The sequence below is a fragment of the Selaginella moellendorffii genome, unplaced genomic scaffold (assembly GCF_000143415.4).
Source record: "Selaginella moellendorffii unplaced genomic scaffold, v1.0 SELMOscaffold_14, whole genome shotgun sequence".
Taxonomy (NCBI): Eukaryota; Viridiplantae; Streptophyta; class Lycopodiopsida; order Selaginellales; family Selaginellaceae; genus Selaginella; species Selaginella moellendorffii.
This window is the reverse complement of record NW_003314275.1, coordinates 1,400,592-1,421,522: the sequence shown is the minus strand read 5'-3', so window position 1 is coordinate 1,421,522 and position 20,931 is coordinate 1,400,592. Positions and strand designations below refer to the sequence as shown.

The 20,931-nt window shown below is 46.4% G+C and overlaps 8 protein-coding genes and 1 long non-coding RNA gene across 11 annotated transcripts; 4 read left to right on the top strand and 5 right to left on the bottom strand.

The window, feature by feature from the left end:
* Positions 1-887: 887 nt before the first annotated feature.
* LOC9646666 (gamma aminobutyrate transaminase 1, mitochondrial) lies at positions 888-3,383 on the bottom strand. The gene is made up of 18 exons (XM_002970239.2): positions 3,312-3,383; positions 3,168-3,243; positions 3,025-3,097; positions 2,871-2,968; positions 2,719-2,811; positions 2,593-2,666; positions 2,494-2,532; positions 2,342-2,430; positions 2,215-2,291; positions 2,089-2,163; positions 1,992-2,039; positions 1,848-1,931; positions 1,698-1,785; positions 1,560-1,638; positions 1,407-1,497; positions 1,280-1,358; positions 1,101-1,216; positions 888-1,033 (listed from the first exon to the last, which is right to left on the bottom strand). The coding sequence occupies exons 1-18, from the start codon at positions 3,350-3,352 to the stop codon at positions 962-964; spliced, it is 1,392 nt and encodes a 463-aa protein (XP_002970285.1). The 5' UTR covers positions 3,353-3,383; the 3' UTR covers positions 888-961.
* A 28-nt stretch (positions 3,384-3,411) lies between these two features.
* LOC9632211 (general transcription and DNA repair factor IIH helicase subunit XPB1) lies at positions 3,412-6,863 on the bottom strand. Its single transcript, XM_002970238.2, has 19 exons — positions 6,774-6,863; positions 6,629-6,716; positions 6,386-6,560; positions 6,093-6,315; positions 5,991-6,047; positions 5,798-5,932; positions 5,664-5,744; positions 5,516-5,603; positions 5,125-5,462; positions 4,997-5,072; positions 4,750-4,940; positions 4,528-4,691; positions 4,406-4,478; positions 4,234-4,347; positions 4,093-4,173; positions 3,974-4,033; positions 3,831-3,914; positions 3,639-3,781; positions 3,412-3,576 (listed from the first exon to the last, which is right to left on the bottom strand). Exons 1-19 carry the CDS (start codon positions 6,846-6,848, stop codon positions 3,492-3,494), a joined length of 2,331 nt encoding a protein of 776 aa, XP_002970284.2. The 5' UTR covers positions 6,849-6,863; the 3' UTR covers positions 3,412-3,491.
* A 54-nt stretch (positions 6,864-6,917) lies between these two features.
* LOC9632210 (26S proteasome regulatory subunit 8 homolog A) lies at positions 6,918-8,683 on the top strand. Its single transcript, XM_002970462.2, has 8 exons — positions 6,918-7,088; positions 7,149-7,246; positions 7,315-7,539; positions 7,600-7,662; positions 7,729-7,892; positions 7,950-8,205; positions 8,257-8,367; positions 8,437-8,683. The coding sequence occupies exons 1-8, from the start codon at positions 6,959-6,961 to the stop codon at positions 8,575-8,577; spliced, it is 1,188 nt and encodes a 395-aa protein (XP_002970508.1). The 5' UTR covers positions 6,918-6,958; the 3' UTR covers positions 8,578-8,683.
* A 2,700-nt stretch (positions 8,684-11,383) lies between these two features.
* On the bottom strand, positions 11,384-12,836 carry LOC112346365. Of its 2 annotated transcripts, none has more exons than XM_024675174.1 (5): positions 12,685-12,836; positions 12,259-12,415; positions 12,134-12,192; positions 11,978-12,093; positions 11,384-11,911 (listed from the first exon to the last, which is right to left on the bottom strand). In XM_024675174.1, exons 1-5 carry the CDS (start codon positions 12,765-12,767, stop codon positions 11,856-11,858), a joined length of 471 nt encoding a protein of 156 aa, XP_024530942.1. In that variant the 5' UTR covers positions 12,768-12,836; the 3' UTR covers positions 11,384-11,855. The 2 variants fall into 2 exon arrangements, with proteins under 2 accessions (XP_024530942.1, XP_024530943.1); XM_024675175.1 differs by having other exon boundaries at positions 11,978-12,075.
* Positions 12,545-13,521, top strand: LOC9646665 (transcription factor TT8). The gene is made up of 3 exons (XM_024675067.1): positions 12,545-12,778; positions 12,832-13,182; positions 13,241-13,521. Exons 1-3 carry the CDS (start codon positions 12,545-12,547, stop codon positions 13,304-13,306), a joined length of 651 nt encoding a protein of 216 aa, XP_024530835.1. The 3' UTR covers positions 13,307-13,521.
* A 506-nt stretch (positions 13,522-14,027) lies between these two features.
* LOC9646664 (tyrosine-specific transport protein) lies at positions 14,028-16,326 on the bottom strand. The gene is made up of 14 exons (XM_024675169.1): positions 16,075-16,326; positions 15,982-16,022; positions 15,823-15,915; positions 15,694-15,768; positions 15,588-15,637; positions 15,444-15,533; positions 15,316-15,372; positions 15,194-15,263; positions 15,033-15,134; positions 14,932-14,984; positions 14,729-14,876; positions 14,592-14,676; positions 14,413-14,544; positions 14,028-14,346 (listed from the first exon to the last, which is right to left on the bottom strand). The coding sequence occupies exons 1-14, from the start codon at positions 16,307-16,309 to the stop codon at positions 14,174-14,176; spliced, it is 1,404 nt and encodes a 467-aa protein (XP_024530937.1). The 5' UTR covers positions 16,310-16,326; the 3' UTR covers positions 14,028-14,173.
* A 645-nt stretch (positions 16,327-16,971) lies between these two features.
* LOC112346366 lies at positions 16,972-17,255 on the top strand. The gene is made up of 2 exons (XR_002992391.1): positions 16,972-17,061; positions 17,126-17,255. It is a non-coding gene; the product is annotated as an uncharacterized LOC112346366 (long non-coding RNA).
* Positions 17,165-18,686, bottom strand: LOC9632208. Its single transcript, XM_002970236.2, has 3 exons — positions 17,673-18,686; positions 17,573-17,617; positions 17,165-17,518 (listed from the first exon to the last, which is right to left on the bottom strand). Exons 1-3 carry the CDS (start codon positions 18,631-18,633, stop codon positions 17,244-17,246), a joined length of 1,281 nt encoding a protein of 426 aa, XP_002970282.1. The 5' UTR covers positions 18,634-18,686; the 3' UTR covers positions 17,165-17,243.
* A 231-nt stretch (positions 18,687-18,917) lies between these two features.
* On the top strand, positions 18,918-20,815 carry LOC9646663. 2 transcript variants are annotated; one of them, XM_024675173.1, is made up of 4 exons: positions 18,918-19,110; positions 19,157-19,334; positions 19,411-20,172; positions 20,233-20,815. In XM_024675173.1, exons 3-4 carry the CDS (start codon positions 19,818-19,820, stop codon positions 20,760-20,762), a joined length of 885 nt encoding a protein of 294 aa, XP_024530941.1. In that variant the 5' UTR covers positions 18,918-19,110; positions 19,157-19,334; positions 19,411-19,817; the 3' UTR covers positions 20,763-20,815. The 2 variants fall into 2 exon arrangements, with proteins under 2 accessions (XP_024530941.1, XP_024530940.1); XM_024675172.1 differs by having other exon boundaries at positions 19,382-20,172.
* Positions 20,816-20,931: the final 116 nt, after the last annotated feature.

Genomic DNA, 20,931 nt, shown 5'->3' with positions numbered 1-20,931 from the left:
GGGCATGTACAGCATGGCGGAGGAAGTAAATCCCGCGCAGCTAAGAGCCCTAGATTCCACCCGGAGGGTCGTATATTCGTTGTCGGATGATTGCTTTCCGTACGCCAATATGGTCCAAAGTGGCCCAAGGGCGCGCGTCTACTCGCGGCTCCTGCCCAATCAGGCGATCTGGTCGCCCAACCAGCGGTACAAGCTGGCCATGGAGCGGCATTGCGAGGCTGTACTGTACGATGGCGACCGGGTTTGGGCCACCCCGACCAGGGACAGGGCGGACGGCTGCTTCTTGCTGGTCCAGCAGGATGGGAACCTGGTGGTTGTCAATCATGAGGTTTGTGTGTGGGCGACCAACACCTTTGTCCCCGGTGATCGTTTTGTTTCCACGATTCTGGCGCTCCAAGATGATAGGAACTTGGTTTTGTATAAGAGCGACGAGCAGGTCCCCGCGTGGGCTTCAAACACTGCTGTTAGATGATGAAAAATCTACAAATTTCCAGGTGAGAAGCTTTGCGTTTGTATGAAGCTTTGTTCTTGCATGCACAAGATCTTTCATCAGATCAAAAACAGGTTTGATCTTGTTTGATCGCTATTCTCTGGAGCGTTAAACGACGCGTTTGAAAATCATGGCTGAGAATCGGTAGCTAGCCCTGGAAATTGAGGACTCGCCCTCTCCAAATTGTAGAAATTCTAAGATTTTGATGGGGCGACCAACACCTTTGTCACCAGTTCGTTTCCACAATTCTCGCGGCTCCAAGATGATAGGAACTTGGTCTTGTATAAGAGCGAGCAGCCTTCAAACACTACGTGTATAAAAGCTCTAATGTAATATATATATATATATATATATATATATATATATATATATTGATACTTCAAAGAAGAAGAAAAAAAGAAAGAAAAAGCACTTTACCGAAAGAAGAAAAGAATGAAACAAACGCCATTTTATTCCAGAGGCCGCTGATGTTTATCCACTTTTTTTCTTGGACTCGACGTATTTCTCGGTGGCTTTGAGTGCCTTCTCGAACATGGTGATGAGCTGTAGTAAAAGAAGTTTCCAAAAGTTTTTGTCTCTGCCTAAGTGCGACTTGAAAGAGGAAGCTTACCTCGTCAATCTCTTCGATTGTGATTGTCAACGTTGGAGACATGAAGATGGCGTCTCCCGAGATGCGCACCAGCATTCCTTCCTCTTTGCACTTATCTGCGAAATATGATGACACTCCTGGATGAACAAAGTGAAAGTTATGTCTAGCATTCGGGATAAGAAACTCGGATCTGTCATTACCCCAGTCTGCTGGAAAGGTGTTTTCCGGACGCTTCCCGTCTTTGAATTCGACTCCAATGATCAAACCAGTCCCACGAATCTGATTGCAGAGTTAGAAAGCCCGCAAGCCGCGCAAATCACAACAAACCTCTCCGATGACTGGACTGCTGGATAGTTTATGCAGTCCTTTCTGAAAGTGGGGAGATACTTTTGCAACATGTCCGGGAATGTCTCTCTCCCTTGAAAAAATCAAACGTCGAAATGGAAAAGTGGATGACAGAGTTGCATTGAGCTTGCTTACTTGTAAATGTGCAATGCTTCCAAGGCAACCGCACAAGGAACGGGATGTCCAGAATATGTAAATCCATGGCCAAGAGAGCCTAGAACACATAAAACCACCTTTATAAAGCAAATGAAATACAAAGTGGAAACTTCTCACCATGCTGGTCACTGAACTTCAAGATAGCATCTGATATTTTTTCACTTACAAGAACAGCTCCAATGGGCATATAAGCGGAAGATAAGGCCTTAAAAAGAGAAGAAAATTACAGGATCAGCGCTTCCTTCTAACTAGTCTCGAAATACATACCTTTGCCATGCTAACAAGATCGGGCTTTATATTGTAATAGTCGCAACCGAACATTGTTCCAAGCCTTCCAAATGCACAAACAACCTTGATTGAAACAAAATTGAATCAGAAACAACTTTCAGATTTAAAAACAAATTCCTGAACCTCATCAGCAATAAGGAGGATGTCGTATTTTTTAAGAATGGGTTGAATCTGCAACTTAGAAGTTAGAAACAGGAAAACAAGCGTTTGGCTCCTATACCTTGTCCCAGTATGTAGCTGGAGGAGGCATGACACCGCCAGCAGCCATGAGAGGCTCTCCAATGAAGGCAGCAATCTTCAATAAACAGGCTTACTTGCGAAAAAAATTCTGAACCTGGTTGCTTACATTTTCGGGTCCTTCCTTTAGGATGAGCTTTTCCAGATTATCAGCCAATCTCGTGGCAAAATCCTCCTCACTCTCACCTTATTTTTTAAAAAAAAATTAGGAGCAGAAGAAAAACTATACAGCTTACCAGGCAAGTGATTTCGCCAATAATGCGGACAGTCAGTATGAACAACAAAAGATGCTGGTGCGTCAAAACCTTTATGAAGGTTCGGCAAACTGGACAACAAGTGTAACTCTTGTTAAGTTCCGATAGAAAGAGCAAGAGAATTAGAGAAGTACCCGGAGAGACTGGCTGAAGCATACGTAGATCCGTGGTAGCTACATTAGAAGCAGCGTGAGAAAATATACAAAAAGATACAATCATAGTAAGATTCTCACGCTTTTTCTCGTGCTATAAACTTCTTTTTGTGGGGCTTCCCGATGGCATTGTAGTAGTACCAAACCAATCTCACCTGCATCGCAAGAAAAATGTAGAAAAAAGAAGGAAAAAAGCTAGACACGCACTTGGGAATCGTTCGACTCGGAGCCACTGTTCGTGAACAACACGCGGCTCATTTTAACCTGCGTGAACATCTCCACAAGCTCTTTGGCAAGTTCCTGCCAGTAACAAAACATACGTAACGGCGATTCATGAGATATCCAAAGCAAAAGAGTACCAGCGTGACTGGAGTAGTACGGTTCCAGAAAGAGTGGTAGTACGGGAGAACATCGAGCTGCTTCTTCGCGGCCTCCACAAGGCGAGGTTCGTTTCCTCCTAAAACAATTTAATGCATGCAAGCATGAAACAAAAAGAAGAAGAAGATCTCATACCAAGCGCATTGTTCCAGAGGCCAGCAAGGGCGTCCAGGTACTTGTTTCCATTCGTATCATACACATAAATCCCCTAAGAAATTCGAAGAACACGAGACAATCAAACCGAAATCTCATTAGATCGGCTCAATCCAAGCGCATACCTCCGATTTCTCGATGATGAGAGGCTCCACCTTCACCATCTGCCATCCCGCCGTGAACGGCGACAACATATTGTGCCTGCCATGGAAGAAATCGATCGAAATCTCGGAGAATTTGGAGCTCCAGGGATTGGATCGATAGCCTACCGCTGCTCGAGCGCCTCATCCTTGGCAGCGTCCTTGCCCATTTGTGCCGTAAACCCTCACGACAGACACGTGGCGCTATCATATTGTCTACAAATCTTTGTATAGTCTCAAATGGTCTCTATCAGTTCTACTATCCATTGTTTACAAATTTTTGTATAGTCTCAAATGAATGGCCTCTATCTATCTATATCTGTTCTTGAATAGATTATGCCGCTTGTTTGGATCGCGTGGCTTCGCTTGTTGGCCCCGTCCTCGTCCGCCAATACTAAAGAATCGAAATTCACAAAGATCATCGATCAGGAAAAAACGTAGAGAAGAAAAGAGTACCTAAATTCCATGTAAGATCGCCCTTTGCCACCCGAGAGAGCACTCATCGAGCCAGCGATCCGGCGAGCTCTTAAGTTTGTGATATCATCAGCGTCGTGTTCTAGCTGCTCGACACCAGCAGCGTCCTCGCCGGCATTGAGAACCTGGACGCCATCTAAATCTTCCAGAAATCGAGAATAGAGATTGAAATACCTTGGACAGCAAGTCCAGTTGATCTTCCAGCCTGTGAAAGCTCAGGTCCGCGCCGCTGTCAGCCGGCGGCAAGCTCGTAAGAACCTGGAGAAGTAGAGTTTTTAGAACGGAAAAAGAAAAAGAAGCTCGTTCCAGCTCCTAACCTTGAAACTGTATCCCTGATCGATCAAAAACTGCTGCCGCTTGGAAGAGTAATACATTTCCTACACAATGAAAGATTTAAATGAAGTGAAGTGATACTCTTATTTGGCCAGCAAAGAACCTGAGTGTCCGTGGAGACCAGCGAGTAGAAGAAGGCATTGAATTCCTCGGTGCCACCTTTTACACGATCTTTGGGTTTTCCCTGGAATCAGAGGATCTCTAATTAGTGTCTCTCTTGGTCTCCATAGAAACTCTTAAGAACCTTTGCTCTCAATATTCGACCGAGTCGTTGTGCTTCTTGACGCCGGGAACCAGCATGTGAAGAGATTTGGATGATAACATTTGCCTCGGGTATATCAATGGAATTGTCACCGACCTGAGAGAAGCAGGTGCACAAGAATAAGACATGAGAAAAGTACCTTTGACACAAATACCTTTGACAAGAAAACTGTGTTGACATCGGGACTGTGTTTAAAAGCGTACAATATCTTTGTTCTTTCATGGTGGCTGCAACAAACAAAGTTTCAACGCCAAATGTCTAAGAAGTCTCTTTTACCTGGTCGGACCGTAAATGAAAGGCCTTTTCAATTTTGTGGCATACTCTCTCAGGGCGAAAAGATTATCAGAAAAGACAATAATCTTGTCTCCTCGCTGTTGTTCGTGAAAACGGATGAGAAACTCACAAGCCCGAAATTTATTGGGGTTCATTACGTATAATGCCTGCACAGGAACGTCAAGCGGTGGTAAATATTACGGAAATGAATAAGTAGGAATTTACCTGTTGCTTTCTGTTCTCCTTCTTCAGGTATTCGGCGTAAAATTCTTTAGTCATTGGGCACCAGACTTCAGCACATTGAACATTGGCAATGTAGCCGCCTTTCACAAGATCCAGCCAGTTCGCCTCGTACAGCTTTGGACCAATTAGAAAATTCAGATCGGTAATACGTTCGTCTTCTCTGACAAGTGTGGCTGCAAGAAACTCACAGGGTGTGTAAGTCCCAGCCGTATATTTAATAGCTGCTTACCAGTGAGTCCAAGTTTGCAGTGAGACTTGGTGATACTAATAACTTTACGAAACATATGAGCAGGCACAACATGCACCTACAAGGAAAAAAGACGGTCAGTAGTACTATTTTGAAGATAGTCGTATTACCTCATCCATAAGAAGTAAGCCCCACTCGCGGCTTTTTATCAATTCAATGACTTTTTCGGATTCTTCTGATCGTTTGCCTTTGAAAGCAACCATGTTGTAGGTGGTCACAACGACACCGACGTTTGATTTGAACTTGTCTTTACTGTCTGATGTGAAACGAGAAATCTGATCGTCACGGATAGTAGACCAGAGTTTAAACTGAAAGGCCCACTGGTCGACCGACACTGCATTGGTGGCTAAGCAAAGGCAGCTTTTGCGAATGCGGCAGGCGGCTGAAACTCCCACTAAGGATTTACCAGCTCCACAAGGTAATACGATAATTCCAGACCTCGCACGTCCTGGAGTACAGGTCAGTACTCAAAAACTTGCAAAACGTGGTTGTTATACACACCATTTCCAAACATTTTGCTCAAGCTCTTTTCTTGATAAGGTCGAGGTTGAGCTTGAGGTTTCAATTCAATGCTTAAGTCAGGATTGACCTGCATGATAAGGAAAACACGAAAAACAGATAAAAAAATATTGTGCACAAAAGACATTACCGAATCGTTTCTAAAGTCGTATTCCTCGAGCATCGGATAGTTTAAAGCACTTGGCAGGCACCTCTGCTTCACATGTTCTACCTGACAAGTTCCTGTGTGAGCCAAACCGACTTAACCAATACAAGAATAGTTACTTGAGCAGGATCAATTTCAAAAGACATCACATCCTTCTCTTCTCCAGCAGCAACTTCATCCCCGGCAAGCAAGTCTTGTTCTGTGGTAGCATTGGACAACGACTTGTTGACCGTAAAACCGTGCTCCGCACTTGCCTAGAAGATTTTGCCGTGAGAAAGCTAGACAGGATTTGAAAGAAAAACTTTCACATGCCTCCGAAAAAATTCTGGCTCGAGAGATGACATCGTCCTTTAAAACCCTCTCCAGAATCTGCACGACAGAAAGTAAGTTTCACCAATCAAAGTTGCACCATACCTCCGGATAAGAAGATTCTACAAAATAACGATTCTTCTGCAGAACTAGTTTTACTTTGCCATAGTTGAGAGTCGACTCTTTGATGAAATTCACAATCTCCTGCGGGAGCCTTGCTTTCGACAGCCGTTCCAGCACCGTAATGACTGTCTGAGTCTCAAGACCAACGGAGACAGCCGCGTACAAAGAATGTGGCGTGAGATTGTACTCGTGCATATGTTCTGGCCTGGAACAACGTTTCAAAGAAAAATACTTGAGTGTAACAACTTCTCATATCAGCGAGACCTGACGCTTACCGACACACAGGCTCGGCAATGGCAATGAGAAAGTCGTATGCTTGCTTGTATAGCGGAGAAAACGTCTCGAGAAAGATATGGCCATCAGGTCCAACCCAGAGTGGTCTCTTCTCGTGGTCTGGCTTTAGCTCGAGCTTGCTAAAATCCATTTTCCCCGCGGTTTCATGCTCGTCGACTACATACACAACAAATCCCATCCTTAGAAAGAACTAGAAAGAAAAAAAGAAGTGTAGAGAGACGAACCTTCATCCTCTTCCTCATAGACCTCGACGATGTCTTCTTCCATGTCGTCATCGGCAGGAATTTGGGGGGGAGCCGAGGACTCCGGTTCCTAGAGAGCAAGAAACGAAAATTTCATCGCGCGATATCGATGGCGCCTTTGCCATACCTTGCCGCGCTTTTGCTTCTTGCTGGGCCGATTCTTCTCACCTGCAGAAAGATCGAGCTCGTAATCTGGCGGCATTCATGAGAATGGCGCTTCCACTCACCCATCGCGCAGCAGAGCTCTAGAACCCTAAATCGAGGTACTATAGTATTTTATTTGTGCTCTCTCGAGGCTAGGGTTTTCAAGGAATGGGGCGGTGTGGCGAGGGATTCCATGACTACTACACATCTCGGATCCACGATGCCTCGCAGCAGCTGCGCATCAAGGGCAACAATCTCGCGCGCCTGGAAGCGCAGCGAAACGATCTCAACTCCAAAGGTACCGAATCGAAAATCTCGCGAGAAGCGTGATCCATAGGTTTTTATTTCCTTCTTCCAGTTAGAATGCTTCGAGAGGAGCTACAGCTATTGCAAGAGCCGGGATCTTATGTTGGTGAGGTCGTCAAAGTGATGGGAAAGAGCAAAGTTCTTGTGAAGGTATGTAATTTTTTTTCTCCTCCTTTCTGGCACTTTAGAGTATTTTTTTCTTCTTGGTGGAACTTTAGGTGCACCCAGAAGGAAAGTATGTCGTAGATGTTGACAAGAGCATCGACATGAGCAAGATCACTCCCACCACTCGAGTTGCTCTTCGAAACGATAGCTATGTGCTGCACTTGATCCTTCCCAGCAAAGTGGATCCTCTCGTGAATTTGATGAAGGTTGAGAAGGTCCCGGACTCCACGTACGATATGATCGGTGGGCTTGACCAGCAAATCAAAGAGATCAAAGAGGTCAGTTTTGGCTATGCTTTTCCCTTCGAAGTTGAGTTTCTTATTTCATTTCTTTCTCAGGTTATTGAGCTTCCGATCAAGCATCCTGAGCTTTTTGAGAGCCTGGGTATTGCACAGCCGAAGGTAAAATTTTGCTAACAAAAGTTTGGCTTTTGGTACCAGCATCTATTCTTGTCTTCTGCTGCGCAGGGAGTGCTACTGTATGGTCCTCCTGGAACTGGAAAAACTTTGCTGGCTCGGGCCGTGGCTCACCATACGGACTGTACATTCATAAGAGTTTCGGGGTCCGAGCTAGTCCAGAAATACATCGGAGAAGGGTCGAGAATGGTGCGAGAGCTTTTCGTCATGGCAAGGTATCGTAATATCCATATTCTATCCTAGTATAGTTACGTTTTTCTGTGTTTTCTTAGAGAGCATGCTCCATCCATTATCTTTATGGACGAGATTGACAGCATTGGCTCGTCCCGTATGGAGTCTGGCAATGGCAACGGGGACAGTGAAGTGCAGAGAACAATGCTGGAGCTGCTCAATCAACTGGATGGTTTCGAGGCCTCCAACAAGATCAAAGTTCTCATGGCTACAAACAGGATCGACATCCTTGATCCCGCTCTCCTCCGGCCCGGACGAATAGACCGCAAGATCGAGTTTCCAAACCCAACTGAAGAGGTATTTCCTGGTCCTTTTTTCTGTTCTTTCCTCACGCGCTCGTTTTTCCAGTCCCGTCTGGATATCCTCAAGATCCATTCGCGCAAGATGAATCTAATGCGGGGGATCGACCTGAAGAAGATCGCCGAGAAGATGAACGGTGCCTCGGGAGCGGAGCTAAAGGTTTGTGATGCTCGCGCTTTAGTTGGTCCTTGACGACGGAGTGTGTTTTTTTTTTTTTTTGCTCTCCAGGCGGTGTGCACGGAGGCTGGAATGTTTGCTCTGCGAGAGAGGCGCGTTCATGTCACCCAGGAAGATTTCGACATGGCGGTGGCCAAAGTGATGAAGAAGGAGACCGAGAAGAACATGTCTTTGAGAAAGCTATGGAAGTGAGTTAAATCAAAATCTCTTACTAAAATGGAGCTCTTTATACGTTTGGACGGAATGATTAGTTTAATAGACCAAAAAACTGAGCTCAACTCTTGAGCTCAAAAGTCAATCCTTGAAGTCGATGGTAGTCAGTTTTCGAGGACTTTCATTCACTATATTGACTTTGTAATTGATTTTTTTTGCCTCCCATTGACTTTTAGTAAAAATGTTTTGTTTGGTCAAAGACAGATTACAAGACACAAATGATGCTCTAATTACAGTTGGGAGTAAAAAATGTCGGCAGTATCTTCAAAGGACCTAATATTTAAAACATGCGGCATATTCCCATGCATATTCTAACGTTTGAAAACTTCTTCGCGCGGCAGCAGAATTTCTAGATCTGCAAAGCAAATTGTCTCGAGAATGTCCGTGGTGTTGATTCAGATCTGGGTCTTTCTGCCCTTTCCATCTGAAAATTTTTATATTTCCATTCGAACTTGAACATCACCGGAGAGCCTATTCACTCTCTCGATTTTTGATGGATCAGTGAACGAGCGAGCGAGCAGGATGACGATCCTCTCTCTCTCCGTGCTGAGCGTCTCCGAGCAGCAACTGGCAGCGCTCGTGAATTACATTGGCTGGTCTTACGTCGTCGTCTGGTCGCTGCCACAACGGTGAGTTTTGGAGAATTGTATCTCGTTTCCTCCCTCTCTCTATCTATTTCTCTCCAGAAGGGAGAGCTGAGATTTCCAATCTCTTATCCTCGTTTCTGGAGAGCACGATGATGATCTTCTTTGTGTATATTATGAAATGAGGCCTTGCATGGGTGCTCTTGATACTATCAAGTAATAAATACCCCGGTTTTTCGTCGACTGCAGTGCTCTCGTGTGGCAACTATGGCCGGCAGGGTCCAGTTTCCAGCAAACGCTGTTCTACACAGCTTACAAGTCCTGCCAGTTTCCATTCGGACATGGGTATTGAGAGTTTTCAGCGCGAAGTTTGAATAAAAGAAGGCTTTTTTCACCTTTCAGGCATGCTGGTATAGCAGTGATCAGACGCGAGCACGTATGGGTCACAGGCGTGGATGTCACGAACACCTCAGTGTTTGAGCAAAGAGATTTCCTGCAAGTAAGTCCTTGACTTTGACAAAACTGAAGCAAGCTTTGTTTCCTTACCTGCATTTAGGCTACAATCATCCAGAGCCTCCTGTGCATCCCGCTGCTGGATGGCGTCCTGGAAATTGGTTCCACGGACACTGTAAGACAATCCAAGCTTAGAGTTGTTCCATGTAGATTCTTGAGATCGACTCCTTGCTCCAGACTATAAGAACATTCCTGTATGCTGCTCCTGTTTCATTGCCAGTACCAACGGAACATCCGTCAACCTCGACGTCATCCATTTTCTCACAATCTCCTTCCGAGGCATCGCTGGACATCCCTGGCCTGCATCATCAAAGTTACATGACATCAGACTGGACGACAATCTATCAAGCAACTTCAAGCCTAGGAACTCTTGTAGCAGGAGAGCAATCCGACTCTAGTTCAGCCTCGGCATTTAGAAAATGGGATCCGCTCCAACAGAAGAGCATGGCAATTCCCACTACCTTGCAGGCAATGATCAAGAGGGTGCTGCGAGCACTAGCTCAAATAGAAGAAGTAAGAAAACGAGCTCGTGGTTTAGCACAAGGACCAACACAAACTACGTCAGGAGGAGAAGATGCACGTACCTGAACTATACACATAGACGCCGAGCGAAACCGAAGACGGAGACAGCATTTCGAGGTTGAGGTCGTTGATCCCATTCAAAACGAAGGTAAGTAAGATCAATCCGAGATCGATGAAAGCTCTTACATTCTTTGCTCGCAGGATAAGTTATCTGTGCTGCAAGGAGGCTGGAATGTTTGCTCTGCGAGAGAGGCGCGTTCACGTCACCCAGGAATACTTCAACATGGCAGTGGCCAAAGTGATGAAGAAGGAGACCAAGAAGAACACATCTTTGAGAAAGCTATGGAAGTGAGTGACGGTTAAATCAAAAGCTCAGGGTCCACCTTATCAAACTGAAGTTGCTAGAATCAGAAGTGTGATTAGCTTGTCCCAAGAAATTGAGCTCAACTCATGAGTTGAGTTGAGCTCAATAGTCAATGGAAGTCCAGTTTAGATTCTAGATTTATAATTTTTATTTTCTTTTTTATCCTGCAGTTGATGGCTGAGATTTTATGTTTGAGATCGGAAATATGGGGTGGGGGGGGGAGGGAGAGAGGGAGAGAGAGAGAGAGAGAGAGAGAGAGAGAGAGAGAGAGAGAGAGAGAGAGAGAGATGATAGTTGAGTTTGACTATTGCTGAGTTTGAGCTCGTGGTCCTGTCCCAGCTGAAATGTGGAGCTCAGGGCTTGAATTTTTCTGTTTGTTCGAAGATAGATGATAGTTGAGTTTGACTATTGCTGAGTTTGAGCTCGTGGTCCTGTCCCAGCTGAAATGTGGAGCTCAGGGCTTGAATTTTTCTGTTTGTTCGAAGGTAGATTAACAGCGAAGTCAAAAATGTTGGGCGGTCGCAAGAACTATCTCCAGTATCTTCAAAGAAGTAACCACTGACATTAGATTGGGGTGACTCGGTGAAGAATGGCTCTCTTCAAGTACCTGAAGACACAAGAAAAGTTTCCAAAATGTCTACCTGTTGAATTCCCATGCATGTTGTCCAAGTCCTCTTCACTCTTTGATGTTTAAAGCATGCGGCATATTCCCATGCATATTCCCAAGTTTGAAAACTTCTTCGCGCGGCAGCAGTCTTTCTAGATCTGCACAGCTAACTGTCTTTCGAGAATGTCCGTGGTGTTGACTAAGATCTACCTTTATTTTTGCCCTGTCCATTTGGAAAGTGTTATGTTTCCAATCAAACTTGAACACCACCAGAGAGGGTGGGTGTTCACTTGCTCGACTTTCGATGGATAAGCGAGCAGGATGATGATCCTCCCTCTCTCCGTGCTGAGCGTCTCCGAGCAGCGACTGGCAGCGCTCGTGAATTACATTGGCTGGTCTTACATCGTCGTCTGGTCGCTGCCACAACGGTGAGTTTTGGAGAATCGTATCTCGTTTGAGCTTTTCTTCCTCCCTCTCTCTATCCCTTTCTCTCCAGAAGGGAGAGCTGAGATTTCCAATCTCTTTATCTCGTTTCTGGAGTGCACGTTGATGATCTTCTTTGTGTATATTATGAAATGAGGCCTTGCACTTCTGATACTATCAAGTAATTCACGAACCAAATACCTCGCTTTTCGTCGACTGCAGTGATCTCGTGTGGCAACAAGGCTTATGGCCAGCAGGCTCCAGTTTCCAGCAAGCGCTGTTCTACACAGCTTACAAGTCCTGCCAGTTTCCATTCGGACATGGGTATTGAGAGTTTTCAGCGCGAAGTTTGAATGCTTTTTTCACCTTTCAGGCATGCCGGTATAGCAGCGATCAGACGCGAGCACGTATGGGTCACAGGCGTGAATGTCACGAACACCTCAGTGCTCGAGCAAAGAGATTTCCTGCAAGTAAGTCCTTGACTTTGACAAAACTGAAGCAAGCTTTGTTTCCTTTCCTTACCTGCATTTTAGGCCACAATCATCCAGAGCCTCCTGTGCATCCCGCTGCTGGATGGCGTCCTGGAAATTGGTTCCACGGAAACTGTAAGACAATCCAAGCTTAGAGTCGTTTCTAATCTTGTTCACCTTGTAGATTCTTGAGACCGACTCCTTGCTCCAGACTATAAGAACATTCCTGTATGCTGCTCCTGTTGCATTGCCAGTATCCACGGAACATCCCTCAACCTCGACGTCATCCATTTTCTCACAATCTCCTTCCGAGGCATCGCTGGACATCCCTGGCCTGCATCATCAAAGTTACACGACGTCAGACTGGACGACAATCTATCAAGCAACTTCAAGCCTAGGAACGCAATTCGACACTAGTTCAGCCACGGCATTTAGAAAATGGGATCCGCTCCAGCAGAAGAGCATGGCAATTCCCACTACCTCGCAGGCAATGATCAAGAGGATGCTGCTAGCACTAGCTCAAATAGAAGAAGTAAGAAAACGAGCTCGTGGCTTAGCACAAGGACCAACACAAACTATGTCAGGAGGAGAAGATGCACGTACCCGAACTGTACACATAGACGCCGAGCGAAACAGAAGAAGGAGGCACAAGGACAGCATTTCGAGGTTGAGGTCGTTGATCCCATTCAAAACGAAGGTAAGTAAGATCAATCCGAGATCGATGAAAGCTCTTACATTCTTTGCTCGCAGGATAAGTTATCTGTGCTGCAAGGAGCAATAGATCACATGCAATACCTACAAAGAAGGGTAGCACAGTTAGAGAACAGCAAGGCAACAACAGAAGAAACGGCCGGCCCAGGAGCAGAGATCGGGGCAATCAAGACAGAACTTACAACCAGTGACGATCGAGATGAGTTGTCTGTGAATGCTCTCGACGATGAAGGAACTTTTGCCATCCGGATACATAGAAGAAGACCACAGCGTCAGGACGTTATGCTTCAGCTGCTCAACTACCTGTGGAGCTTAGGATTGTCGGTCACGTCTATAGACTCGGCAGTGACAGAGAATAGCTTTCGAGCTGCTTTAGTAGCAAAACTAAGGGTAAGTAACAATTGTGACTACCGATCATAAGCAATCTGACTCGTTACCTTTTATGCAGAATAACAGCAATAGGAAAATCCAGCCTACTGACATTGAGACATTTTTGAATAAGCTCTTGATTTGAGAGAACTCGGCTTTGATGAAGATCTGATACTTCCAAGCCCACAACAAATTTTGGTCGTTGTTTAGCAATTCAAAGAGGTCCCGACTGTGCCCCAGGCAAAATAACTAACACTGTAGTAAAGAGTAGAATCGTGAGACAAACATCTGGTTTTTCATGACAAGAACTTACAGCAGTGCTCCCAAAAAAATAAATTTAGAGAGTGCTCTTGAGTGTCATGGGATATGAGAAAGCTTTTGCTTGAGAGCACTGAAAAAAGAAGCTCATTGTATGATGACCAGCACCTGGATATGAGAGTCTTACAATGAAAATTACCTGGTAGAATGCAATCGCAGGGACGCAGCAGCACAATTGGCTTCGCAGGAGTGACAAATCCTGCTCAAACAGTCCATGCGATAAGTGTGAAATAATACATAGCGGAACTTCTCACCACAAGAGCGATAGAACTTTTAGCTATTTCCAAGTTCCATCAAATACCCCCTGACTGTGAAAGGTATGCCAAGCTGACAGTCCGCAAGCTCCACAGTAGTAATACCTTCCGCTGTGGCTAAACTAAACAACAGCCATAAAGAAAATCTGAAAGTTTTCTACAAAATTGTCCACAAACCGGGAATGTAGCTTGGCGAACTGAAAAATTACGATAGGATTTGGAGAGCCCCTCCATCGCTTCCGGGACATGAACGAGTGCGCTCCATCCCAGCAGTGCAAGGAAGAAGACTCTAAATTTCGAATGAAAGTTTTTATGTCATAGTTTATTCAGCTAGCAATTTGCATCGAATTCAAACACTCACTCTCAAGATAGACTTATCGTAAAGTAATCTGATAGAGCTTGGAAAGCCTGATACTTTGATCGATCATAAAGCATTTTGCTCACGAGAGTGTGCTCAAAAACTGTGTAGTAATGATGAAGCCAGCTCCTGTTATCATCACACCCAGTGCCAAACGACCTCCAGGAACCATAGGAGGAACAGCGGGTAAAGAAGATGTCGAGTATCTTTGTGACCAGGCCATAGATGCCGGCAAAATACCAAACAAGACTAGCACTGCGGTGAAAAAGAGAGAAAAAAAAGTGATAAGGCGAAGCATCTTGTTTTTGTCCAACAGCTTACCGCCGTAGGCACCAGCAAAATCCAAAGCTTTGAAAAATATGTCTGGAGATAGTAACGCGAGTGCTGTTGGAGGAAGCAGAGTCACAGCATATGGTAAAGGTTTTCTGGATCCGCCACCCGGGAGCTTGAGCACTAACAAGAAGCTACCATAAGCTTTCAGGAAATCAATCAGCACTTACAATCGGCGACAAAGTCCGACAGACCAAGCACAAAACCGATATAAGACGTCGTGATGGCCAGCAGCGAGAATACTTCCACCAGAGGCTGTTACAAAAACGAAATTATTTACAACGATTGAGAAACAGCACAAACGTACGCTTATGATGCCGCTTTGTGATCGCAATTGCATCAATGGATCTGAAAGAGATGAGTTTCCGGCTCCCGGGTATACGCTGCCAAGAATAACGGCATCCCATACAATAAACATTGCCAAGGGAATGGCAGTCCCGGCCACAATGGCGGTCCTAAAGACTTAGGAACTAAGTTCTATAATGCATAAGAAAGTAAAGCCCCGTGTACCTTATCTTTTTGAGGTCCCCTTCAAGATTGGTACAAATAACAGGAACTACATTCTGTCACGTAAAAATATGATAGCAACCAAGTTTAAGACAAAACAGTACCTGGTAGACAAATGCCAATGCAATCACAGGAACGCTTCTAGGCACTGCAGCAAAATTGGCTCGCAGGAGTAATTCAGGCTCTATATATCCTGTTGAAACAGCCTATGCCACAATTGTCTTTGTATAAGCGTTAGTAAACCATACCATATATGAGACCTTACCACAAGGGAGATAAAACTTGCAATTATTCCAAGTACCAAAGCTCCATTAAACGCCCCGATTATACGCTGGCTGCAATTAGGGACCGGGTTGGAGCAATGTTATAATGACGAGCTTCTTTCACCTTCCACTGTAGCATAGCCCGCCAAATATTCCAGTGAAGAGTAGCGCACTAGCCCATCTGAAAGAAAGTAGCAGTCAAGCACAAGAGTCAAAGACAAGAAAAAAGAAGAGTTACGGACAGTGACACACAGAGGAGCACCACTGGCGTTTGATATGATATCAGCAGATCGAGCCACATAAGCCACCAGCAAAGCATAGTGAATGAAAAGGTATGCCAAGCTGCCAGTAACACAAGGTGAGCTCAAAGAATGGTGCGTATTAAAGGATAGAAACCTGGCAAACCGAACTCCAATCGCTCCTAAAGTTCTCTCAGCCATGGAAACCTGTTGAAAGCAATCGGCAATCAGCAGACATGTCCTAGAACTGGAAAACAGCTTACAATCGATACGCCACCGGAGCCAAGTTCACACATAGTGCTCACGTTAACTTCTGCTACTAGCAATCCCGTAGCAACCTGAGAACTAATCTTCCACTCAACCAGTCGAATAATAATGGAAATCTTCCATACCATGTATAGCCAGCAAATGCTGCAAGTTAGAGATGATGCTGCGAACCCAGACTCCTCTGTTACGGCAGGAATAGCCAAAACTCCAGCTCCAATCTTTGACACCAATCACAGAAAAGAAAAAAAAATCAGCCTTGAATAGGCTGTGACAATATTTCTTACTGTTGTCCCCGCGACGAGAAAAATGGCACTCACTAGGCTCCCTACAGCAGCTATGTAGAAAACACGAAATTCTCAGAGAAATCGTCCACAAACCTGGCTCGTGCTTCAACGTAGCTTCGTTGACATTGGAGAAAAGCCTGAAATATCCCTCCCGAGCTGAAATTTCGCGACGAGCCGAGCGTCCATCACTTCCCGGAGACGAAGCGACGACAGTGAGCGCGCCACGCCTCTCTTTCCTGCATCCCGCCACGCGATTGTGAGGCGCAAGGGCCGTGCCTTGTGACCTAGACGCGACACACGCAATGCAAGGCAGAGAAAGAACCCCCATTTCTTCTTTAGATTGATAACCTTAAAACAAAGAACCCTAAAAACAGAGCACTTTTATCTTCCCCCCTTAATTCGTTTCGAAAAGCCCTAAAACTAGCAGTTCCTTTTATTAATTCCTTTTAATAAGGTTTTATCTGTTCTTTCCTTTTGCGCCATGGATTTCTCCTTCACACGATTTCTCCTTTGACATCCTTGAGCCCAAGAACATTCCTACAAATCCCGCTCCTCGGTATTCACGTCGGGATCGATCCATCCATGCAAATCTTGCCCTGCAACTCCTTCGCGAATTTTACCACTCCAGCGACTCACGGTCCGTCCGGAGCGAATCCCTGGGCGTGCGCTTTTCTATGTCACGGATAGTAGTAGTAATAGATTTCTTGGAATCAAAGGCCATCACCTTTTCTGGAAGGGTTTTCCTCATAGCTTGGAAAGAATTACAAGGGCTTCGCTATAAACTGTCCAAAAGCCTTTAATACACGAAGTCACCAACGACGTAGCTAATTGCCAGCGGCGTCCCTGTGCTTCGGGGCTCGGGCTGCTGGAGCTTATCTTGCTTGGAGCTGACCAATTCGAGGTCAGCTTCAAGACGATTTACTACCTGTAGCAACGAGTACTTGGAAAACTCGAACGAGAGGATCGGCGCCAGGCCTCATGGGCTCTGGGGAAGATTCTACACACGAAGAATTTGCTGTGAGTTTTCCTTTGGTGCTTCTCTTTCGATGAAACGGCCGCCTCGTCCAACTTTCTTCCAAGGTATGTTTTTGTTTTCGTGGCCGAGGCCACATTATACAACCAATTCTTTTGAGATTTCGTGTAGCACACAGCACCAAGAAGTGGAGTACTTGAATTCAAATCGTTTCTAGAAGGAACAAAATACTTATATCTGTGAGTAAAATTCCTGTTGTGGCTCTTGGTCCACTTTACAATAGAAAAGATCATGGAGAGACTATCTGGATGATTTTGCCATCCAGGTTCCAGCTCTTGACGGAGCTGCTGATATACCAGCTCCACGGATCGACCAAGCACGAGAGCAAGCGCTTCTTGGAGTCGACAAAAACGCCCACGCAACCCGCGACTCCCAGGCACCACAGCTCCGGCAGCACCAAAGCTCGGCACACTTCGTCCCTAGGACCTGGGAGGAGTTCCCAGTCTCCAGTCTCCCCATCCATCCTCAAGCCACCGAGCACCACTGGGGAATTCTCATGGATGCCTGCTCATACACATTGTGAGAAAGAAGATATGAAAACTAGAGTGTAGCTCACACCATTTGCAGCATCCAAAGCTGGGGTTCTCGCCCAGCGATAGTCGGCTGCAGAGATTTGGCAGCTTCATCAGAACAGAAAAGAAAAAAAAGTGTTTTTTACCTGTGGCTTTGCCGATTGCTGCAACAAGAAACAAATAGGTGGAGTCTTGGGTCTGGATCGCCTCAGGGTGCTGGCAATGGAGCCCCAGAGGCAGCACAACATGCGAGATTGACTTGGTGGGGAGATGGATGGCCTCGCAGCTGCTAGTGATAAAGACGTCCCTTTCCGCGGCGCTCGCCTTGCGCACCGTGTTCCAGGAGAGGGAGCGCGAGTCAAAAACCAGAGCTTTGCTCCCTGCCGCATACAAGATGACGATCTGATACCACCACTGATCATCCTTGCAGCCGGGATGCACGACTTGGCAAGCTTGGACGCCACCGCCGTCATGATCATACTCTGCTGGAAGCAAAACGGAAGCTTGGTGCTGCGGCTGCTCCGGATCTAGGCTGTAGCAGAGCAGGGAGTGACGATTTCCCGCGTCGCCTTCACCTGTGGTGCAGTAGAGAACCAACAGCCCGCGCGGAGACACGGCGAGGAGGCGCCTCTGCGACGAGCTCTGACCATCCCTCTCATCGAGTCTGATTCGGAACCTCTTCCACCTGGGCGGCAGATCTCGAGGAGTAGAAGCAGAGCTCTCCTCGACTCCACCAAAGTTGTGCAAGACGAGGCTTTGATTCGGGAGCAGCAGCGCATACTTGTCGCGCTTCAAGGGCTGCGCGAGAATGGCGGCGGTGAGCTCCCAGTCGCCGTCGGCAAGGCGGAAGAGGCGATCCAAGGGGAGATGGTCGACAAGGATCTTGAGCAGCAGCAGCGCCGGCAGGCCCTTCCACAGCGCCGGATCGAGTGCTACCAGGCAACTCTCTTCCTCCGGAGGGTGATCTTCTTCTTCTTGCCTTGCTAGCCTGAGATAGAGGTTGTTGTTCCCTTTGAGAGGCTCTCTTCCTCTTCCAAGCATGCCCCTCAGTCGCATTTGCGACTGTCTCCGCCTGTCCACCTCCCCATCACCCCGCAACACATACATACTTCAGTATTGCCAAGGCCCTCACAACCTTAGATGGAAGAACCCTAGAACAGGGAGCAGCACCCAAATCCTGCCGTCGGTTTCTTTTTCGATCTTCCATCCTCTGGTCCTGATGCGTTTCATTGAATTCATCCTCTGGTTCGTTTCATTGCTTCTAAAACACGATTTTTTTTGTGGCAGGGCCGCTGCGCCGGCGTGTGGGGGGCATCCCGACAAGAATCAAAGTGATTCTCTTGAGCAAGCGCTTTTGTGTGATTTCGTGGTGGAGTCGTGGTAGAAAAAAAACCTCTTTTTTTTCTCGTTAATTTTCGTGCAGCTCCATGCTTCGTTACCATCGAGGCCTTTTTCTCATTGTCTCACTGGAGAAACAAATCGCCAATCGTCAGACAAGTGGAGCATGAACCGGTTGGATCGTGTGGGAATTTTGAGCAAACTTTGTTGTTGCTTTCAAGGCTCAACTTTGCAACCTCGACTCTGGTAACAGCTTGATTGGCAGTCTAGATGCTGAAAGGGTTTCTTACAGGCTGCAAAATCTGGATGTAGTCTCAGTGCTCAAAATGGCGGCCTCTCAGCTTGTTCTCACAGATGGAAAGCTGACACTCAACGTAAGGTGGCTGTTTCAAAAGGCTCGCATCACCCTCGTAACAGGCGAAGAGACCACAGCAACCAACGCGAAGCTTGCCAAAAAGGCGTCCTTGGAAGTAAGTTGGTTTTCTCGAGCAGCACTTGTGTGCTAGCTTTTTTACAGAATTTCTCCCGCTGTGTCTTGCACGAAAGAGTTAAACGATCGGACGGTAGCTGGGGCCGATCCCGGTCCTGCGCTGTGATTGGCGCAACCTCGCGTCCGGGAAATTCAATGGTTAAGCCTTTGGTCCTGCGCTGTGATTGGCTCAACGTCGGAGCGGGAAATTCGACGGTTAAGATTGCCCATCCCGGTCCTGTGCTGTGATTGGCTGAGAGTTGATCCGGGTCCTGCGCTGTGATTGGCGCAACGTCGCGTCGGCTTAAAGTTGAGCGGGAAATTCAGCGGCTAAGATTGCCCATCCTCGTCCTGCGCTGTGATTGGCGTTGGCTTGAGGGAAATTTAACGGCTAAGATTGCCATCCTAGTCTTGCGCTCTGATTTGCGGAGCAAACTTATAAATACATTTGGTTGAATCCGTGCTCCTTTGCTTTCATTCTGTCATGGAAAACTTTGCTAGGGTTTTAGAAAGAGAGGAAAGAATGATAGGCATCTCTTTTAGTCCGTACCTGTCGGAAGATGTCCAAATCCAAGCAGTGGGGGAAGGTCGCGGTATCTGTGCGATCTGCGATATAGATCCAGGGACTCTAGTACTGCTCGAGAGTGCTCTTCTCTCCGCAAAAGAAATAGGAAAAGACAGTCCTATCCACGTTCTTCAATGCTTGGGGGATGTGAGTCAACTTCATGACGGTACCACCCGTGCATACTCTACTCCTCCGGATTTCTCAGCTGCAATCGCGGATATCGATCCGGAACATGCTAAACGCGTGTGGGACACGAATGTATTTGTGAATGCAGGTTTTTTTTTTTTTTTTTTTCCCCTTCTTACAGTCTTATCATACTTCTCGTTTTTTTCAGCGTCACAAACCCATGTCCTCGGGCGGTACACATCTCTCATCAATCATTCCTGCAGCCCTAACGCCTACGTGGCCTACCTAGCGAACTCCACCGTCCTTTGCGTGAGGACGACGAAGCCTGTTTCCGCTGGAGACGAAATCTCAATTGCATATATCAACGTGCTCGCGCCAGCGTTCCAGCGCCACCAGGAGCTCCGACCATTTGGAATCAAAAGCTGCTACTGTTCTCGATGCAAGGAGGAAGACACGCTTCCCACAACTATCACTAATCTCTTGGAGTCCCACGCTTCTTCTTTTGAAAAGAAAGAGGAGAGAACACCCGAAGATACCGATCGGAAGTTCGAAGCGCTTACTGCGATTGTGAATGCCGCCGAAAAAGAAGGGCTTAGAGGTGTGGTGTATCCTATGCTCGGGATCTTGGCCCTAGAATTGGGCCTGTGGGAGTTCTACCTCGAAGTAGCGGACAAGATTTGCCCTTGCGATGAAACAGCCGCGATTGTGCGAGCTCGCATGCGCGAATCACAGGGTTGACGCTGCTCTGTTGCTTGTGGAATAAAAAAAATAAAGTTCTTTGTTCTTTCGTTGGGTTTTCTTTCGAATCCCATTTGTTTTCAAGAGGGACCGCCCATCTGATCTGATCGATCGAATGAGGGCGTAGCTCCTCAACTTGTTTGCTTTCCTCATGTCGCATTTGTTTTCG

Coding starts and splice junctions, on each gene's coding strand:
- LOC112346365 (XM_024675174.1), bottom strand. CDS start 12,767: ATGGGATCAACGACCTCAACCTCGAAATGCTGTCCTTGTGCCTCCTTC. Junction 12,416..12,684: donor CGTCTATGTGTACAGTTCGG/GTACGTGCATCT, acceptor TTGATGATGCAG/GCCAGGGATGTCCAGCGATG. Junction 12,193..12,258: donor CGGTCTCAAGAATCTACAAG/GTGAACAAGATT, acceptor ACCAATTTCCAG/GACGCCATCCAGCAGCGGGA.
- LOC9632211 (XM_002970238.2), bottom strand. CDS start 6,848: ATGCCGCCAGATTACGAGCTCGATCTTTCTGCAGGTGAGAAGAATCGG. Junction 5,604..5,663: donor ACGACTTTAGAAACGATTCG/GTAATGTCTTTT, acceptor CTTATCATGCAG/GTCAATCCTGACTTAAGCAT. Junction 4,941..4,996: donor CTGCAAACTTGGACTCACTG/GTAAGCAGCTAT, acceptor AGTTTCTTGCAG/CCACACTTGTCAGAGAAGAC.
- LOC9632210 (XM_002970462.2), top strand. CDS start 6,959: ATGGGGCGGTGTGGCGAGGGATTCCATGACTACTACACATCTCGGATC. Junction 7,089..7,148: donor AAACGATCTCAACTCCAAAG/GTACCGAATCGA, acceptor TCCTTCTTCCAG/TTAGAATGCTTCGAGAGGAG. Junction 8,206..8,256: donor TTCCAAACCCAACTGAAGAG/GTATTTCCTGGT, acceptor TCGTTTTTCCAG/TCCCGTCTGGATATCCTCAA.
- LOC9646663 (XM_024675173.1), top strand. CDS start 19,818: ATGGAAAACTTTGCTAGGGTTTTAGAAAGAGAGGAAAGAATGATAGGC. Junction 20,173..20,232: donor GAATGTATTTGTGAATGCAG/GTTTTTTTTTTT, acceptor CGTTTTTTTCAG/CGTCACAAACCCATGTCCTC.
- LOC9646664 (XM_024675169.1), bottom strand. CDS start 16,309: ATGGGGGTTCTTTCTCTGCCTTGCATTGCGTGTGTCGCGTCTAGGTCA. Junction 15,638..15,693: donor GCTCCGGTGGCGTATCGATT/GTAAGCTGTTTT, acceptor TGCTTTCAACAG/GTTTCCATGGCTGAGAGAAC. Junction 14,677..14,728: donor CACAAAGCGGCATCATAAGC/GTACGTTTGTGC, acceptor TTTTTGTAACAG/CCTCTGGTGGAAGTATTCTC.
- LOC9646666 (XM_002970239.2), bottom strand. CDS start 3,352: ATGGGCAAGGACGCTGCCAAGGATGAGGCGCTCGAGCAGCG. Junction 2,812..2,870: donor GTACTACTCCAGTCACGCTG/GTACTCTTTTGC, acceptor TGTTACTGGCAG/GAACTTGCCAAAGAGCTTGT. Junction 2,164..2,214: donor TAAAGGAAGGACCCGAAAAT/GTAAGCAACCAG, acceptor TGTTTATTGAAG/ATTGCTGCCTTCATTGGAGA.
- LOC9632208 (XM_002970236.2), bottom strand. CDS start 18,633: ATGTATGTGTTGCGGGGTGATGGGGAGGTGGACAGGCGGAGACAGTCG. Junction 17,618..17,672: donor AGCAATCGGCAAAGCCACAG/GTAAAAAACACT, acceptor AAATCTCTGCAG/CCGACTATCGCTGGGCGAGA. Junction 17,519..17,572: donor AGCTTTGGATGCTGCAAATG/GTGTGAGCTACA, acceptor GTGTATGAGCAG/GCATCCATGAGAATTCCCCA.
- LOC9646665 (XM_024675067.1), top strand. CDS start 12,545: ATGGCAATTCCCACTACCTCGCAGGCAATGATCAAGAGGATGCTGCTA. Junction 12,779..12,831: donor TGATCCCATTCAAAACGAAG/GTAAGTAAGATC, acceptor CTTTGCTCGCAG/GATAAGTTATCTGTGCTGCA. Junction 13,183..13,240: donor CTTTAGTAGCAAAACTAAGG/GTAAGTAACAAT, acceptor CCTTTTATGCAG/AATAACAGCAATAGGAAAAT.